This window comes from Haliotis rufescens, unplaced genomic scaffold (assembly GCF_023055435.1).
Source record: "Haliotis rufescens isolate VD_foot unplaced genomic scaffold, xgHalRufe1.0.p SCAF_13, whole genome shotgun sequence".
NCBI classification, from domain to species: Eukaryota; Metazoa; Mollusca; class Gastropoda; order Lepetellida; family Haliotidae; genus Haliotis; species Haliotis rufescens.
In genome coordinates this window covers 38,518,470-38,534,582 of record NW_025963813.1, presented here as the reverse complement: position 1 = coordinate 38,534,582, position 16,113 = coordinate 38,518,470, and the positions used below count along the sequence as shown (strand labels likewise).

Below are 16,113 nucleotides of genomic sequence, written 5' to 3'. Positions count from 1 at the left end.
TATTGTGACACATCACTTTCACCCTCATTTAGCTGGGCCGTCAGCTGGCTTTGTAAACCGCTCAGTGCCGTATTGTGACACATCACTTTAACCCTCATTGAGCTGGGCCGTCCGCTGGCTTTGTATGCCGCTCGGTACCGTATTGTGACACATCACTTTCACCCTCATTCAGCTGGGCCGTCCGCTGGCTTTGTATACCGCTCGGTGCCGTATTGTGACACATCACTTTAACCCTCATTCAGCTGGGCCGTCCGCTGGCTTTGTATACCGCTCGGTGCCCTATTGTGACACGTCACTTTAACCCTCATTCAGCTGGGATCTCACTTTAGTTACTGACGATCCTTAGCCCATTTTTATATTGTGGTGTTCAGTGATACTTACATATTCGCAACGAGTTTTAAATCGAATATGTGATATTCTAGTTATTGTATTGTCTTTCGTTGACAGCTTTTTATTTAGTCTAAATCTATGTATTATTAATGTACTTATCGTCACGATATGGCTGAAATACTGCCGATGTGACGTTAAATCTTAACTCACACACTCACTCACTCGGTGAGCTGGGCCGTCAACTGGCTTTGTATACCGCTCAGCGCCGTATTGTGATGACGTCGTGGCTTCAAAAACGTACTCATTGTATCAAAAGCGTCACGCCCTTCTTATTTCACACATTGTACATCTCTAGTTGATTCTCTTTCCAACAGTATCTAAAGTCAGCAATTTCACGGAACTATCCAACGGTGAAAGTAATGGTATTCTAGGCTTGCTACTTTTCTACATTAGTCGTAATATGGAAATGCCTTAATCTGACAACTGGAGTCAATCAAGCGCCCTAGTTTGACGTCTAATTGTCAAATAATTCATATCATTGAAAATACATATCATATCGATAATAGGCATTTGACATTATGTCATAATGTATACACTGGGGTTTGTCCACGAGGTTAGTTTACCGATAAAAAGTCCCGATGAATTTTAGTGTTTTGACGTAAAAGAAATTGACGGAAGTGGTCGTGATTATTTCATACGCTAAGTGTTTCAAAGATTACCTTCAATCAGTTTCAGTGTCGGTGCTCTTTCATTTGTGATAACCACAACTCGAGGAAATTGGCATCCAACATTTTCAAGGGACGAAAAGTAAATTGGGCTTTATAACCCAAACAAGACTCAAATCGATAACCAAATATCGAACATTATTTATTCTTTACTAACAATGAAAATGTTTATTCTATTGTACGATCACACAGGAGTAAGTAAACATAAATTATATCGTTGATTAAAAGGTTTTCATACGCAGCAAATGTTTTCAACAAACCTACTTTCGATCACTGTCTCCGTTTGCGTTTGTGTCTGCGATCGTGGAAAACTCATGTTTACGTATTTTGGCTAAATTCAAAATGTAGTCGCCGAATATACTGACGGTGCTAAAAGAATAGGTAGAAGAAAATAAGATAGCTCCACTGTCATTGTTGCTAACAGTTTGACAAAGGCAACAACATCCAAATCTCTATCATCATGATGAATCTGCAAGAAAGATTCCATGTCGACAGCTGCTGCAATACCCTCACGACTTTTCATTTTAATGCCATTTTAAAGTATGGCCTTTTACATGTGGTTTTAGAGCTGCAAGGAATATCCAAGTCACATGACCGTAGTCACGTGTCTTAAGAATCAAGATTTATATTTAGATGGTGCGATGCGATTTAAAAGCCCCCTGATTGATATATCGCAACGGAGAAGAAATCGCAAACCAGTCCCCAAAACACTGATTGGCCCAGATTGGCGCTGTAAGTGAGTTTAACATGACATAATAGCACTTGATACTTAAAATCGCAGTCGCAGACCGTATTCGCAAACGCAAACGTCGACAAAATTGGTGACTTGCCCTAACTCAAGTGCACTCACGCACCATGCAAGCCGCTTATTCATACTTCGTGTGTTATGATGTGTTGTTGATATTTATATCCAATTTATGAAAACATGAATTCCACCAGGAATAACCTCGATTTGTATTGTATTGTACTGCATTCCATTGTTTTGAATTGTATTGTATTGTATTGTTCAATGTATATACTCTTCATGTGCTAAAAAAAACCAACAAAATGTGTTTCACAAAGACCACCAGGAAACAGATTCTCGCCTCATCTTATATTTCTCACTTGGCTGCCTACTTAGACGTTTGTGCAAAATTTACTTGTATGGCCAATAACACTTTTTCGTTCATATTTCTTTTTATAAATGAGACTTTAGAATTGTATTTGAAATAGATAATGATCGTAGATCAATGACCTAATGGAGTTATTTGTGATAAAAGGAAAAGCAGAATACATGTATATACATGTAATAGGTTTTTAGTAGTGAACTATGAAAATAAAACTAGCAAATTCGCTAACAAGTGTTTTTCTGTAATGATAGTGAGTGAGTATGGTTTTGCGCCGCTTTTAGCAATATTCCAGCAATATCACGGCGGGGGACACCAGAAATGGTTTTCACACATTGTACCCATTGCGGTTCAGTAATAATATCTTTCCCTTTTTCACCTTTTGGCCAAGCTAAACTACATGATATGGAGGGAACAAATATAATTCAGAATTAAAAAAAACCCCTTTAAATAAATGCAAGAATCGATTCATCTTGCTCTCAGACTAGAGTCCCCAGCCGTGATATTGCTGGAATATTGCTAAAAGCGGCATAACACCATACTCACTCACTCACTCACTCAGACAAGATATATTTTTTACATTTTATATTTTTTAATAAGATAGAAAATAAATCAAATATTATTAAATACAAATGTAAATCACATGGCATTGATCGAAGTAATTGATAATTTAAATTATGCAGGGTAAATAAAAGCATAATGAAAACTATTTAAAACATCAACACCTTATTACATTTACAATGAAAACCTTTTGTCATTCTGTTGAAATTTGTTATCTATATATTGTGTGCAGTTACAATTTATGTTATTTATTGAACCATTCGAGAATAATATGTGTGGCTAAAATATTTAAAAAAGGCTGTGCAACCTTGGATCCAATTTGACAGCTTTCTCACTGTAAAATATTCCATTCCCGTACTCAACTGTATGTACATTATTGTTTTTGATTTTATGATTGTGAATATGTTGCTCAGACGTGGGAGCTTGTTCTCAACTGGTTAACGACATCTGTGGAAGGGAGACAACTCTCTCAATGTAGTTATATTACTTATCAAATGTATTGTGTTGAAGTTAACAATCAAGAAAGGTTTTTCAGCTAAAGTTGAAATATATTTAACGTAAAAGTATTAAATAGTACATGATGACCAAATTAATTGCCTTCTCAAATTGCATTTATACAGCTTTCTTTCAGTTCTGGTCTTCCTTCCACAGACTTTTCAATCCTAGCAAAGAATGATAGTATGATATCATATTTTATGATTGTCTATATTTGCAATATGCTTTGAAAGTTTGATGTAAAGGGAGTGGATTTTGAATAATGTATAATTGTTGAAATGTTGCACATTGTATTTTATTTGAAATGTGATTAAAGAATTCTTGGCACCATACTCGTTGGTTTCACCAAAGTATTAATTGTCTGAAACCTGTGTCACTTTAGGCTTTTCTCTCACGTGAAGCTGGCACGCTGTAATATAACAGAAATGCTGCTCAAAGGGGTATTAAACCAAATTTACTTTGCAAGTACAAAGCGTGAAAATACTTTGTGACTCTAACACGATATATTACATACATGGGCAGTGAGGAATAATCATAATTACGTAACTGTTATATATAGGCGAGTGTGTCGTTGGCTGTGATGCGGTTGACATCTGGTCGTGTGAACGGTCTCTAAGCACCTTCTGCAGCCTCTCAAATTCCAAACCAAGGTCCTGGCCGGTGACTGTTATGTTGAACTTGTGATATATAATATTTAACTCTATGTACATAACCAATCTAGAGATCAGACTTTGTTGATGCTTGTCATCTTATCCCAGTTGCGTAGATCGATGCTCATGATATCGGTCACTGGATTGCCGATTATTTACAGACGCCGTCATAGAGCTGGAATATTGCTGAGTGTGGCATTAGAAAACAAACAAACTTACAAATACACAAACTAACAAATTAACAAAACTCAGTAGATCCATTCATTGCCACACACCGCTAAAATTCATTACATAAAGTTACAATTCAATTTTTACTGCATACCGTTGCCAAGCTCCAGGTCATACAGTTGATATCCTTTCTTTGAAGTATAGTCCAAGAACACCTCAGCATTGGCAGGATCCCAGTGCCATTCATGTCCTTCAAGAACATTCAGACCAAACATGAGATCCCAACTGACACGGACAGAGAAACAACTTATTTCATCCGAAACGCCAGCTGAAAGACATTCAAGTTAGAATTACATATTACTACACTGCTAGATAATTCAGCTGCCTGAAAAAACAAAGTCATCAGGAAGTGCGAATACTACAAAGGTGAAACAAACACAAAGGACAAGTACCGGTTATATTTCCATGGTTGTTGCCATGCACAATATTCGGGGCAAAGGAAATATCATCTCCTGCGGTTCCCCCGATTCTGAGGATATTTGGAGAGACTCCTTCCACATGATGTTGGAACATGGGCGATCTAATTGTAAATCAAACGCAGGTGATTTTATAATGCTGGATTTGTACATGTGCAGGGCCATCTACCTACCTTTCTACATACCGCTCTACCTACCTACCTGCCTACACACCTACAGACATATCTACATACAGACTTATCAACCAACTAACTTACTAAAGTTTACCTTCAACCATTTGAAACTGTGCCGTATTATATCAGCTTTTGAACTTAAAAGAAATGAAACAATATACACACTCATAAAATAGTTTCACATACAATTACTCACGCCAGGGTAAGTCCACTTACAGCAAAACCATGCTCAGGAACACTTGCTCAGGATTGAGTGAGTGAGTGAGTGAGTGAGTGAGTGAGTGAGTGAGTGAGTGAGTGAGTGAGTGAGTGAGTGAATGTAATTATAAGTCACGTCGGCAATATTTATGCCATATTGTTTCTCAAATATTTATTAAAAAAACTGTCGACGAAGGACAGTATAATAACTAGCCATATATCACAGTTTGACTTAAAACTAGTTGTCGAACATTAAACAAACCGATTAATGGCCAACGAAACGATATAAAAATGGGGCCAAGAACACTGGAGTCGAGTGTCACACCCACATATTTATCATGAACTTTGTTGACGGCAGGCTTTGTGTTGATGTAGATGTCAGCATCTGCACCATGAAGGACAGTGAATAAGAAGATTGAGTATACAAGATGGCGGAGCATTGTCATCACGGACTTCCATTGTTCCGTCCTAGTCTCCTGCAAAGAGAAACAGCGCTTTCAGCAAATACCATTTACAACCTACGATAACAGAAAAATTGTTGACCTATTTCGATAATCAACTTCACACGTTGTGTCGACAAAGCAGAAATCCATGTAAAAAAAACCAGACATTACAAGTTCGACACACGTACATGTATGTTGTACAACTGCCAGCAATCTATTAGCCACTCCTGTGTGTTTGGAGCTCATGCACTAAATTTACAATATGTTCTCAGATAAATTCATGCATGTATGTTAGAATCAGTCTTATACCTCAGTAAAAATAACTCCTCTCATTTGACATGACATTGGCACCCGTGTTTGTTAGCAATATTACACAAGATAACCTCTGTCCGGATTTGGGTCAAAACATGTCCCCAGTGTCTTATCATTTTCGTTAGAGTTGATAAACTGAGATCGTACGATCAAGGTCTAACACCTCGCTGACCACCTGGTGAAATATGTCTGTGTCACAAAAAAATCTGTCTTGCAACCACACTTATACTGCATGTATGGTTCCTGAAATAATGAAGAGTGTCAATTGTAATGTGACAAGCGTGTGACATCAATGTAGGTCGTCATGATATCCGTACAGGTTAGCATTATGCTTACCATACAAATTTGTTTTCAGGTTTGGGAAGAGGCGGAAGTCTGATGCTGCCAACTCTGGCGAATACGGACGATGCTCTATTAATTTCAACGACGTTAAGCCTTGATATTCTTACGCAGTTGCCTCAGTAGATTAGCTGCTAATGGTCTGACATTCTGGGGGCTAGTCCACTAGAAGGATTCCATTGCCATCCCAGTAAACCGAAGCTATCACCTTGCCAGAGGATGGAACAGACTTCGGAGGAGAAGACGCTAGGTATTTCAACAGCTTTGACTGTTGTTTACTCCATGATGGTGGGCTCACGACTTATCCATGGCTACAAATCGCTGGAGAGTTTCGGATCAGGAAGCCTCGTGCAGATAAACCTTTGTCATTATCAGTTCATTCTTCAGAGAGTTCTCAAGTCTCCCGTGATATCTATCTATTAGCCACTCCTGTGTGTTTGGAGCTCATGCACTAAATTTACAATATGTTTTCAGATAAATTCATGCATGAATGTCAGAATCAGTCTTTCATTAATCATTTTGTAAATTGTAAAACGTTTAGTAAAACGACTGTCCTTGAGGTAAATATAACTCCTGTCATTTGACACGACATTGGCACTCGTGTTTGTAAGCAATATTACACAAGATAACCTCTGTCCGGATTTGGGTCAAACCATGTCCCCAGGGTCTTATCATTTTCGTTAGAGTTGATAAACTGAGATCGTACGATCAAGGTCTAACACCTCGCTGACCACCTGGTGAAATATATCTGTGTCACAATAAAATCTGTCTTGCAACCACACTTATACTGTATGTCTGGTTACAGAAATTATGAAGAGTGTCAATTGTAATGTAACAAGCGTGTGACATCAATGTAGGTCGTCATGATATCCGTACAGACTAGCATTATGCTTACCATACAATTTTGTTTTCAGGTTTGGGAAGAGGCGGAAGTCTGATGCTGCCAACTCTGGAGAATACGGACGATGCTCTATTAACTTCAACGACGTTAAACCTTGATATTCTTACGTCGTTGCCTGAACAGATAAGCTGTTGATAGTGGGTTCAAGACTTATCCATGGCTTCAAATCGCTGGAGAGTTTCGTATCAGGAAGCCTCGTGCAGATAAACCTTTGTCATTATCAGTTCATTCTTCAGAGAGTTCTCACGTCTCCCGTGATATGTATCTATGGTAAACTACTGCTATTGCGAACGAAAAGGGACCCACTTATTTCAGCTCGTTATAATCGCAGTTCGTTTTATAAGCATATATACAGTCAACATATAAACAGTAGTTGTCCGGGACCACAAAATAAGTTCGTAATATCGGTCAGTTCGTTATAAGCGTGTTCGCTATAAACGTAGTTTACCGCATATGTCTCTACTATATTTGGTATATGACGTGTTGTGAGAAGTCGATCATCCACAATAATATTGTATATTTTATGAACGCTTTCCATAGTGATAGTAGTGGAACGCCATCCTGTTGTTCGACCATCCTCGAGTCTCTCTCCTTCTCCCTTGATCCCCGTAGCCCACCTCTTAACAATTTGCAAAGGAATAAGCAGCATCCTCGGTTGGAACATTTCAACATAATGAACAATCTGTCAGGAATCATCAGTCAATGACATATAAATATCGGATGGAATCAGGACAATGTATTGTGACGTTAAGCCACCCTTCACATTGTTTGTCTAGTTGCCAGGTTTACAAACACGGGCGTCAGCGTAAAGTACAAAGAATCCGTATGTGAGCGAGGGAAGGGTGATGGTGTTTGCGCTGACACCACCAGGAACCAGAAAGGGTATCTCGTTTTCAACCAGATGGATAGGCTGGTGGCCGTTGAGGATCACAGTTCTGCAAGAGACAAAAGATATGTCTCAGTAGCCGTTCAGTACATGTTCTCGGGGATAGAGAGATTTTGTGTCATTACATGATGTGGGTTCTCTTTAGTAATGCCATTCCACGTGTAACACAAGGTCTGTATATTTCTGAGAAATTACTTAATGGGCTATGTTTAGGTGGGCTGGTTGGTTTGTTGTTTAACGCCGCACTTAGCAATATTCCAGCTATATGACGGCGGTCTGTAAATAATCGAGTCTGGACAAGACAATCCAGTGATAAATAGGGAGGTACGTTAAGGATCATTTTCACCCACTGGGAATGGCGAACCCTGGATATACGAAAATACTAAAATGTTAATATGAATTTATCAGAGCCTTTTCCCCTTCCAGTTGTATGTGTGTACGTCTAGCATGACCAAAGAGTGAGTGAGTGAGTGAGTATGGTTTTACGCCGCTTTTAGCAATATCCCAGCAATATCACGGCGGGGAACACCAGAAATGGGCTTCACACATTGTACCAATGTCGGGAATCGAACCCGGGTCTTCGGCGTGACGAGCGAACGCTTTAACCACTAGGCTACCCGACCGCCCCTCATGACCTAAGAACAAACCAATAGTTAAAATAAGTGAAAACTGCCGAAACCAGGAACAAAGCTGTATTTCACTATGTGTTTGTCTTTATCTTCATCCCCTCAGAAAATTAGCTGCTCTTGTACATTAAACGAATACGGATGCCAGCATATAAAACAAATTATTTGGCGAGGATGTCATACCTCGACTGAACATCACCTCCTTCTGGTGACAACAGGAAGTAGTCCATGTATCCGCCTTTGTATTCTGGGAAAGTCAAGTTCACTGCAACAGTGTCCAGGTTCATGGCAAACACAGTCAGACTCCCACGTGGATAGTAATATGGACTGAAATGTAACACAACATTTTATTATTTATGGACTGAAATGTAACACAACATTATATTATTGTTCTATTATTGCTTGTCTTTCTCCCACGTGGATAGTAATATGGACTGAAATGTAACACAACATTTTATTATTGTTCTATTATTGCTTGTCTTTCTCCCACGTGGATAGTAATATGGACTGAAAGGTAAAACAACATTATACTATTGTTCTGTTATTGCTTGTATTTCTCCCACGTGGATAGTAATATGGACTGAAAGGTAAAACAACATTATATTATTGTTCTATTATTGCTTGTCTTTCTCCCACGTGAATAGTAATATGGACTGAAAGGTAAAACAACATTTTATCATTGTTCTATTATTGCTTGTCTTTCTCCCACGTGGATAGTAATATGGACTAAAAGGTAAAACAACATTTTATCATTGTTCTATTATTGCTTGTCTTCTCCCACGAGACTTTATGTTCTACTGATTTTCAATCGTTGACACTCAAACAAACCTGAGATGAACACGTGGACTTATTTTCTCCTGTAGTTGTTGCCTTCACTGTGCCCTGTCACTGCTTCTAACATCCAATAGTACAATCATTGGTAATGTAACCAGATGATATTCATTAATTTAAATACTAGCAATGTTTTGGATTTCAAACAAGAACCTTCCCAAATGATGTTCGGTATTCCTGTGCTGAATACTTGTGATAACAAAAAGATTCATCATAATTACTTTATGGACCTCATGCAGTGGCAGTACGCTCTTACGGTGGGCGGGCCCACGACTCTAGGCTTGAACACGGCGTTGCCCACAAGCTTCTTGAAGAGAAAGGTTAACCAGTAGTCCTACCAAAACAGAAATTAGGTGTTATACAATGATAATTTTTTGCTTGTTGACTAATCGAGTTTACCCCTGACAATCCGGTGATTAGCATCAAGAGCATGGAGCCACGCAACTGAGATGCGATAAGATGCTGTGTGTTGTGAGTAACACAGCTTTGAAATGTATTTCATGTCAGGTGAATTCATGTCGAAGTCAAACACACCAGTGAGTACGTGAGTAAGATTTTTTACGCAGCTTTAAGCAATAATCCAGAAATGTCACGGCAGTGGACACCAGCAATGGGATTGACACAAACGTCCCCACGTAGGGAGTCGAACCAGAGCACGGCGTGACAAGCGAACGCTTTAACCATTAGGCTATCCCACAAATCCCGACTAGCATGAGTGTGTGTGTGTGTGTGTGTGTGTGTGTGTGTGTGTGTGTGCGTGTGTGCGTGTTTGTGTGTGTGTGTGAATAACCCAAAGTTCCTACCTCTAGAAAAAGCCCGTCGTAATTGAAGCACATGTAATGTATACACACCGGTAGGGGGTCGTATGTGAATGACTCCAACAGGCGATTGGCTGATCCAAGTCCATACAAGTCCTGCCTGAACACATTCTGAATGCCTGATTGGGCGGCCATGCCGAGCTTGTCCATCCATCTATAGGTGAACATTAACACATAGATCTCAATCACCTTCATGATATGCGCTGGAGACTCATGGAGTGGAATCGTTTTCAGCAAGAAGGTACAGATATTCTGTACGTGAAGCATGGCTAGATGTCACAGCAAATGAAAATGCATATCCTTCTATACGTTTCGATAATGATGGACAGGGTCAAACAGTACCAAACTGTTGTTGGTTGATTGGTTGGTTGGTTGGTTGGTTTGTTGGATGGTTGGTTGGGTTGTTGTTAAACGCCTCACTCAGCAATATTCCAGCTATATGACGGCGGTCTGTAAATAATCGAGTCTGGACCAGACAATCCACTGATCATCCAAGTCAGCGAGTCTGACCACCCGATCCCGTTAGTCGCCTTTTACGGCAAGCATGGGTTGCTGCAGACCTATTCTACCCCGGATCTTCACGGGTGACCCAACTGTGAAGCTGTTCGTGACTATTGTCTGAAATACCCACAAAAATCCCCCCAGAAAGGTGTCCGTCATGTTCAGCACTCCGCCATGGTAAAAGGAACCTGTTTCGCCCAGGAGAAGAGGTTTGTTGGACGCCAACGCTCCTGTAGCCTTGTGTGCAGACGCAAAGGAAGCATTCAGTGTATCCATGAAGGTTGGGTCTGTAAACATCTCTTTGGTTGCATTGTCCCCATTTCCGAAATACCTTGAGATAATAAAAAGTCAGTGTGCTTGTATCACTGAAAGTATAAAACTCAAACAAGCAGAAGGAAGCAGGGTGTTTACTTTACTTACTGTGAATAAATCACTCGTTTGTACTACCGTAAGGGGGAGTATATATTACATTCATCGACTTTAAACTACAATCATGATTTAGTAGTGGGTGAGTGAGTGAGTTGGGCTAAACGCCGCTTTTAACAGTATTCCAGTTGTATCACGGCGTGTCAGCTTAATGTGGGAGGAAAGCCCGAAGTGATGCAGGTCTCAGACTTTTACAACTTCGGTGAAACCCACGAGCACGGGTATGGTGCAGACAAACCTAGAAACATAATGGGGGCGAACCGGGATTCGAAACCACGATCATAGGTTTCTGGCGTGCCCAAGGGACGCAACTCTGCACAGCGAATCGCGGTGCCTTAGACGACTGGGCCACCCGTGCCCCCATGATTTAGTAAGTTGTTACACAATGACCATGACATTTAATAACAGACGACACCCTTGTTTTCTTTCAGTACAATACACCTCAAAAAATATATTCGCATAAAGTAGGTATTTTCATACGAAGGAGTCGTTTATACAGACACATTCAAGTGAGATGTGTCACGTACACGAGAATGTTTCCTTTTAAAGAGTCGTTTATACAGACAAATACAAGGAACATGTGTCACGTACACGAGTATGTTTCCTTTTAAGGAGTCGTTTATACAGACAAATACAAGGAACATGTGTCACGTACACGAGAATGTTTCCTTTTAAAGAGTCGTTTATACAGACAAATACAAGGAACATGTGTCACGTACACGAGTATGTTTCCTTTTAAGGAGTCGTTCATACAGACAAATACAAGGAACATGTGTCACGTACACGAGTATGTTTCCTTTTAAAGAGTCGTTTATACAGACAAATACAAGGAACATGTGTCACGTACACGAGTATGTGTCCTTTTAAGGAGTCGTTTATACAGACAAAAACAAGGAACATGTGTCACGTACACGAGTATGTTTCCTTTTAAGGAGTCGTTTATACAGACAAATACAAGGAACATGTGTCACGTACACGAGTATGTTTCCTTTTAAAGAGTCGTTTATACAGACAAATACAAGGAACATGGGTCACGTACAAGTGTATGTTTCCTTTTAAGGAGTCAATTGTACATATACAAGAAACATGTGCCATAGACTTGTGTATGTATACATTCATTAGTGGCAAATAACCTGAGTGTTTTGTCCTTCAATATCGTAATGTATTTCATATTTTGCATGACATACAACGTTTTCTTTTACCAATCCCAACACGCATCTCGTAGGCAGTTACGGCTGACTGCAAAAGGGGTTTGGATACATCAAACAAACATTTAATGAGCTGATGACAACATCGACTTTATTCATACTCACTGGTGGAATGTTACGCCATCCAGTGCACTGGCTCCGCCTGCAGCTAAAAACCTTAAATGCGAAATTAAAAAAACAACAGATGTGAGATATTTACAAAAATACCAAAAAGCAATGTATAAGGAGCATTCGTTTCCATATATCAAGGGGCGGTCGGGTAGCCTAGTGGTTAAAGCGTTCGCTCGTCACGCCGAAAACCCGGGTTCCATTCCCGACATGGGTACAATGTGTGAAACCCATTTCTGGTGTTCCCCGCTGTAATATTGCTGGAATATTGCTAAAAGCGGCGTAAAACAACACTCACTCACTCACTCCATTTTTCAATGAGAAAGTTGACGACAGATACAATTGTCATTGTTATTTGTAAGATCCATATTCCTTCAAGGAACCAATACTGCTATTATAAATATATATGGATTATGATTGTTAATTATAGAAATACTAAAACATATACACTCAACATAGTTAGATTTTAGTTTTCCTATCCCTTTAAAAATGATTATAATCTTTCAATACACAAAACGGTCATGTGGTATTGCATATTTCGAATAAGATGTGGTCGGGTGAAATATTACTCTTCCATCAGGCCAGTTCTTGTTCGATCCCCTTAATGCCTATCACCAGGCAGGGTAACAACAAGTACTATCTTCTTACCGTCAATTTGGTGTGCCGCGATCAGTGGACCGAAACAGCCACCCCCGCTCTCCTTCCAATAGACATTATCATTGCATGGGGCAGTGGTGTGTGCTTGCTGTTTAAATGCACCATGTTAAATTAACGTCCATCCACACAAAGATATTTTACACTGAATCTTTGAAAACAAACTCACTCTTCCACATATGAGATGGTAGCGTTTGATAAAATGCCCGCAACATCTGGCCCTAGAATTCGAGTGTTGTTGAAGTGTGGCCGATCTCTGAGCACCTTCTCTAGTGTTCCAAAATCCTTTCCAAGTTGCCGGGCCGACACTGACTGGTTAAAGTTTTTGGGGAACATCCGAGGCTCTAGGAAAGTGACTAGTCTAAGATACCACAGATCCAATATCAAACTCATTTGAATAAAAACTTACACAATACCCACATCAAACTCGCAGAAAAGCCACGAAACATGAATATGACTGTTAAATTTCAAATAGACTGCAAGAAATAAATAGAAATATGAAACATATTTAGAGAGCAGGATTTTGAGATCCTATTTCATAGTCCTGAATGAACCAGTGAGTGGGGATGGTTTCATGCGTCCGTCAGCACTATTCCTGTCATCTTATGGAAGGTGACACCATGAACGGATTTCAAACCACGTTAATCACAATCAATCCCCTAACCATTTATTGGCATGCAGAGGGTCCACACATGTATGTTGTTTACATGACATTCTCCGGTAAGATTTACAGTATGGTTTGTGCTTCTCTTCGTCCTGAACCTTACCGGGGGGCACGGGTGGCCCAGTCGTCTGAGGCGCCACGATTCGCTGTGCAGAGTTGCGTCCCTTGGGCACGCCAGAAACCTATGATTGTGGGTTCGAATCAAGGTTCGCCCTGATTATGTTTCTGGGTTTGTCAGCACCATACCCGTGCTCGTGGGTTTCACTGAACTGGTAAAGGTCTGAGACCTGCATCACTTCAGTGTTTCCTCCCATATTAAGCTAACACGCCGTGATATAACTGGAATAATGTTTAAAACGGCGTTAAACCCAACTCACTTACTCGTGAACCTTACCACTCTTATGCCCCACCTACCGTTGCCAAGTTCTAGGCCATATAATTGATATCCTTTCTTGGATGTGTAATTTAGGAATAGCTCAGCGTTGGTAGGGTCCCACTGCCCATCTCGTCTTTCAAGGACATTTAGGCCAAATATCAGATCCCATCCAACAAGGGATGTGAAAGCGTTGATTTCATCCCAAACAGAAGCTGGAAAAACATATACATATGTTCATAAGAGAGCAACTGGCTCGCTGACTTGGTTGATGCATGTCATCGGATCTCAAAAGCGTAGATCTTTTCCTCGTGATGTCAGTCACTGGATTGTCTGGTCCAGACTCCATCATATCACACATTGTTTTCTCGATAAACCTTGAAGAGAAATGTAACTATATGAATGGCCATCACGTTTGGATCAAAGTATGAAGTTTTTCATTAAGATTGCCATGTGGATCCGTGGTGAACAAAAATAAAAAAACAACATTTGGACATAAATGACATTGGGTCTTTTCTGAGATTAGAAACAAAATAAGCGAACCATTTGCAATTTTGAGAATCATCATGATATTTAATCCATTTATCTCCAATACTTTCTATGAATTTAAAGAAATTAATTTCTTGCTTTTTTTCTGGATGATAGTACATTTGCTGGACCCAGCAATAACTTTGTACGGATTTTTATGGAGCTTGGAATTCAGTACAAAAATTGGAAATAATCTTCCTTGATGCGTTAGAGGTGTTCTTCCAGTTTGGTTGCGGGTTGATGGGCCCAGGTAAGAATAATGTAAGTCCCCAACAACCACTACTTGTAAGAGGTGACAAATGGATCAGGTTTCGGCCTAACTGACTTGGTTGATTGCATGTCATCGTATCGCATTTGCAAAGGTCGATGTTTATGATCTTACTCACTGGATTGCCTGGTCCACACTCGATTATTTACAGACTGACGTCATATAGCTGGAATGCTGTTGAGTGCAAACAAATAAACAAACAACTGAAATATTTTGTTTCGAATATGTTAACCTGATCTCAAAGATAAATAAGAAGGAGAAATATATACCTGAAAGATCCCCCTGGTTGTTTTCTGTGACGTTATTCGGGTCAAAGGAAATGCCATCTTCGGCAGTTCCGCCGATTCTAAGGATGTTCGGTTGGAAGCCCCCAGCCAGATTAAGCAATTTGGGTGATCTTATTGAAAATAGCATGGATTAAGAAACGACTCGATTAGAGGTGAAAATGATATGTGAGAAAGCCATTCGAACTTTAGTTGAAATGTCATTAACATACCTTGAATTGCACAAACAATTGGCACAGAATCAGCTTAAGTGAGTGAGTGAGTGAGTGAGTGAGTGAGTGGGTGGGTGGGTGGGTGAGTGAGTGAGTGAGTGAGTGAGTGAGTGAGTGAGTGAGTGAGTGAGTGAGTGAGTGAGTGAGTGAGTGAGTGATTGAGTGAGTGAGTGAGTGAGTGAGTGAGTGAGTGAGTGAGTGAGTGAGTGAGTGAGTGAGTGAGTGAGTGAGTGAGTGAGTGAGTGAGTGAGTGTGTGAGTAAATGAGTGTAACGCCACTGTTATCGCTGATACGAGTACTACAGCTTCTCAGGTTAATATTTCGAGAAACTCCAGTTTGATGCAGAGAGTAAGCACCCATCCATGATAGAATGAGCTCAGGTGTTTTTGTGACCTTCATTGTGCCATGTCAATGATAATAAAAACATCGAACACACAATTCTGCAAGGCGAAAGTGGACCACTAAGGACGCATATTCAGCCAACTTGAGAAAAAAAAGAAAACTCACGACAAGTTGAGACCACTCTTTTCCAAACCAGTTTGAATAATGCCGGAGTCGAGGGTGACGCCAACAAAGTTGTCCTGAACTCTGTTGAGGACAACGCTGGTGTCGATGTAGATATTGACATTTAATCCCCGAGAATCAGGGAATAAAGCCACGGTCAAAAATAGCAGACGGCCTAGCAAAGCCATGTACAAAGTCGTCCACAACCAGTTCTTTACTGTCTCAAACAGATAACAATCATGGCTGAATACTTATCTGAGCATTTCATTTGAGACTATCATCTTATCTACAGCTGTGGTTTCCATTTGCACAGTGAAACGTCAACATTCCTTAATACCAACATTT

The 16,113-nt window shown here is 40.0% G+C and overlaps 1 protein-coding gene across 2 annotated transcripts; it reads right to left on the bottom strand.

The window, feature by feature from the left end:
* Positions 1-7,591: 7,591 nt before the first annotated feature.
* On the bottom strand, positions 7,592-16,000 carry LOC124121785 (heparanase-like). 2 transcript variants are annotated; one of them, XM_048394556.1, is made up of 10 exons: positions 15,772-16,000; positions 15,038-15,165; positions 14,014-14,187; positions 13,105-13,279; positions 12,279-12,329; positions 10,670-10,870; positions 10,072-10,192; positions 9,442-9,554; positions 8,573-8,716; positions 7,592-7,812 (listed from the first exon to the last, which is right to left on the bottom strand). In XM_048394556.1, the coding sequence occupies exons 1-10, from the start codon at positions 15,954-15,956 to the stop codon at positions 7,650-7,652; spliced, it is 1,455 nt and encodes a 484-aa protein (XP_048250513.1). In that variant the 5' UTR covers positions 15,957-16,000; the 3' UTR covers positions 7,592-7,649. The 2 variants fall into 2 exon arrangements, with proteins under 2 accessions (XP_048250513.1, XP_048250514.1); XM_048394557.1 differs by lacking the exon at positions 9,442-9,554 and having other exon boundaries at positions 15,772-15,999.
* Positions 16,001-16,113: the final 113 nt, after the last annotated feature.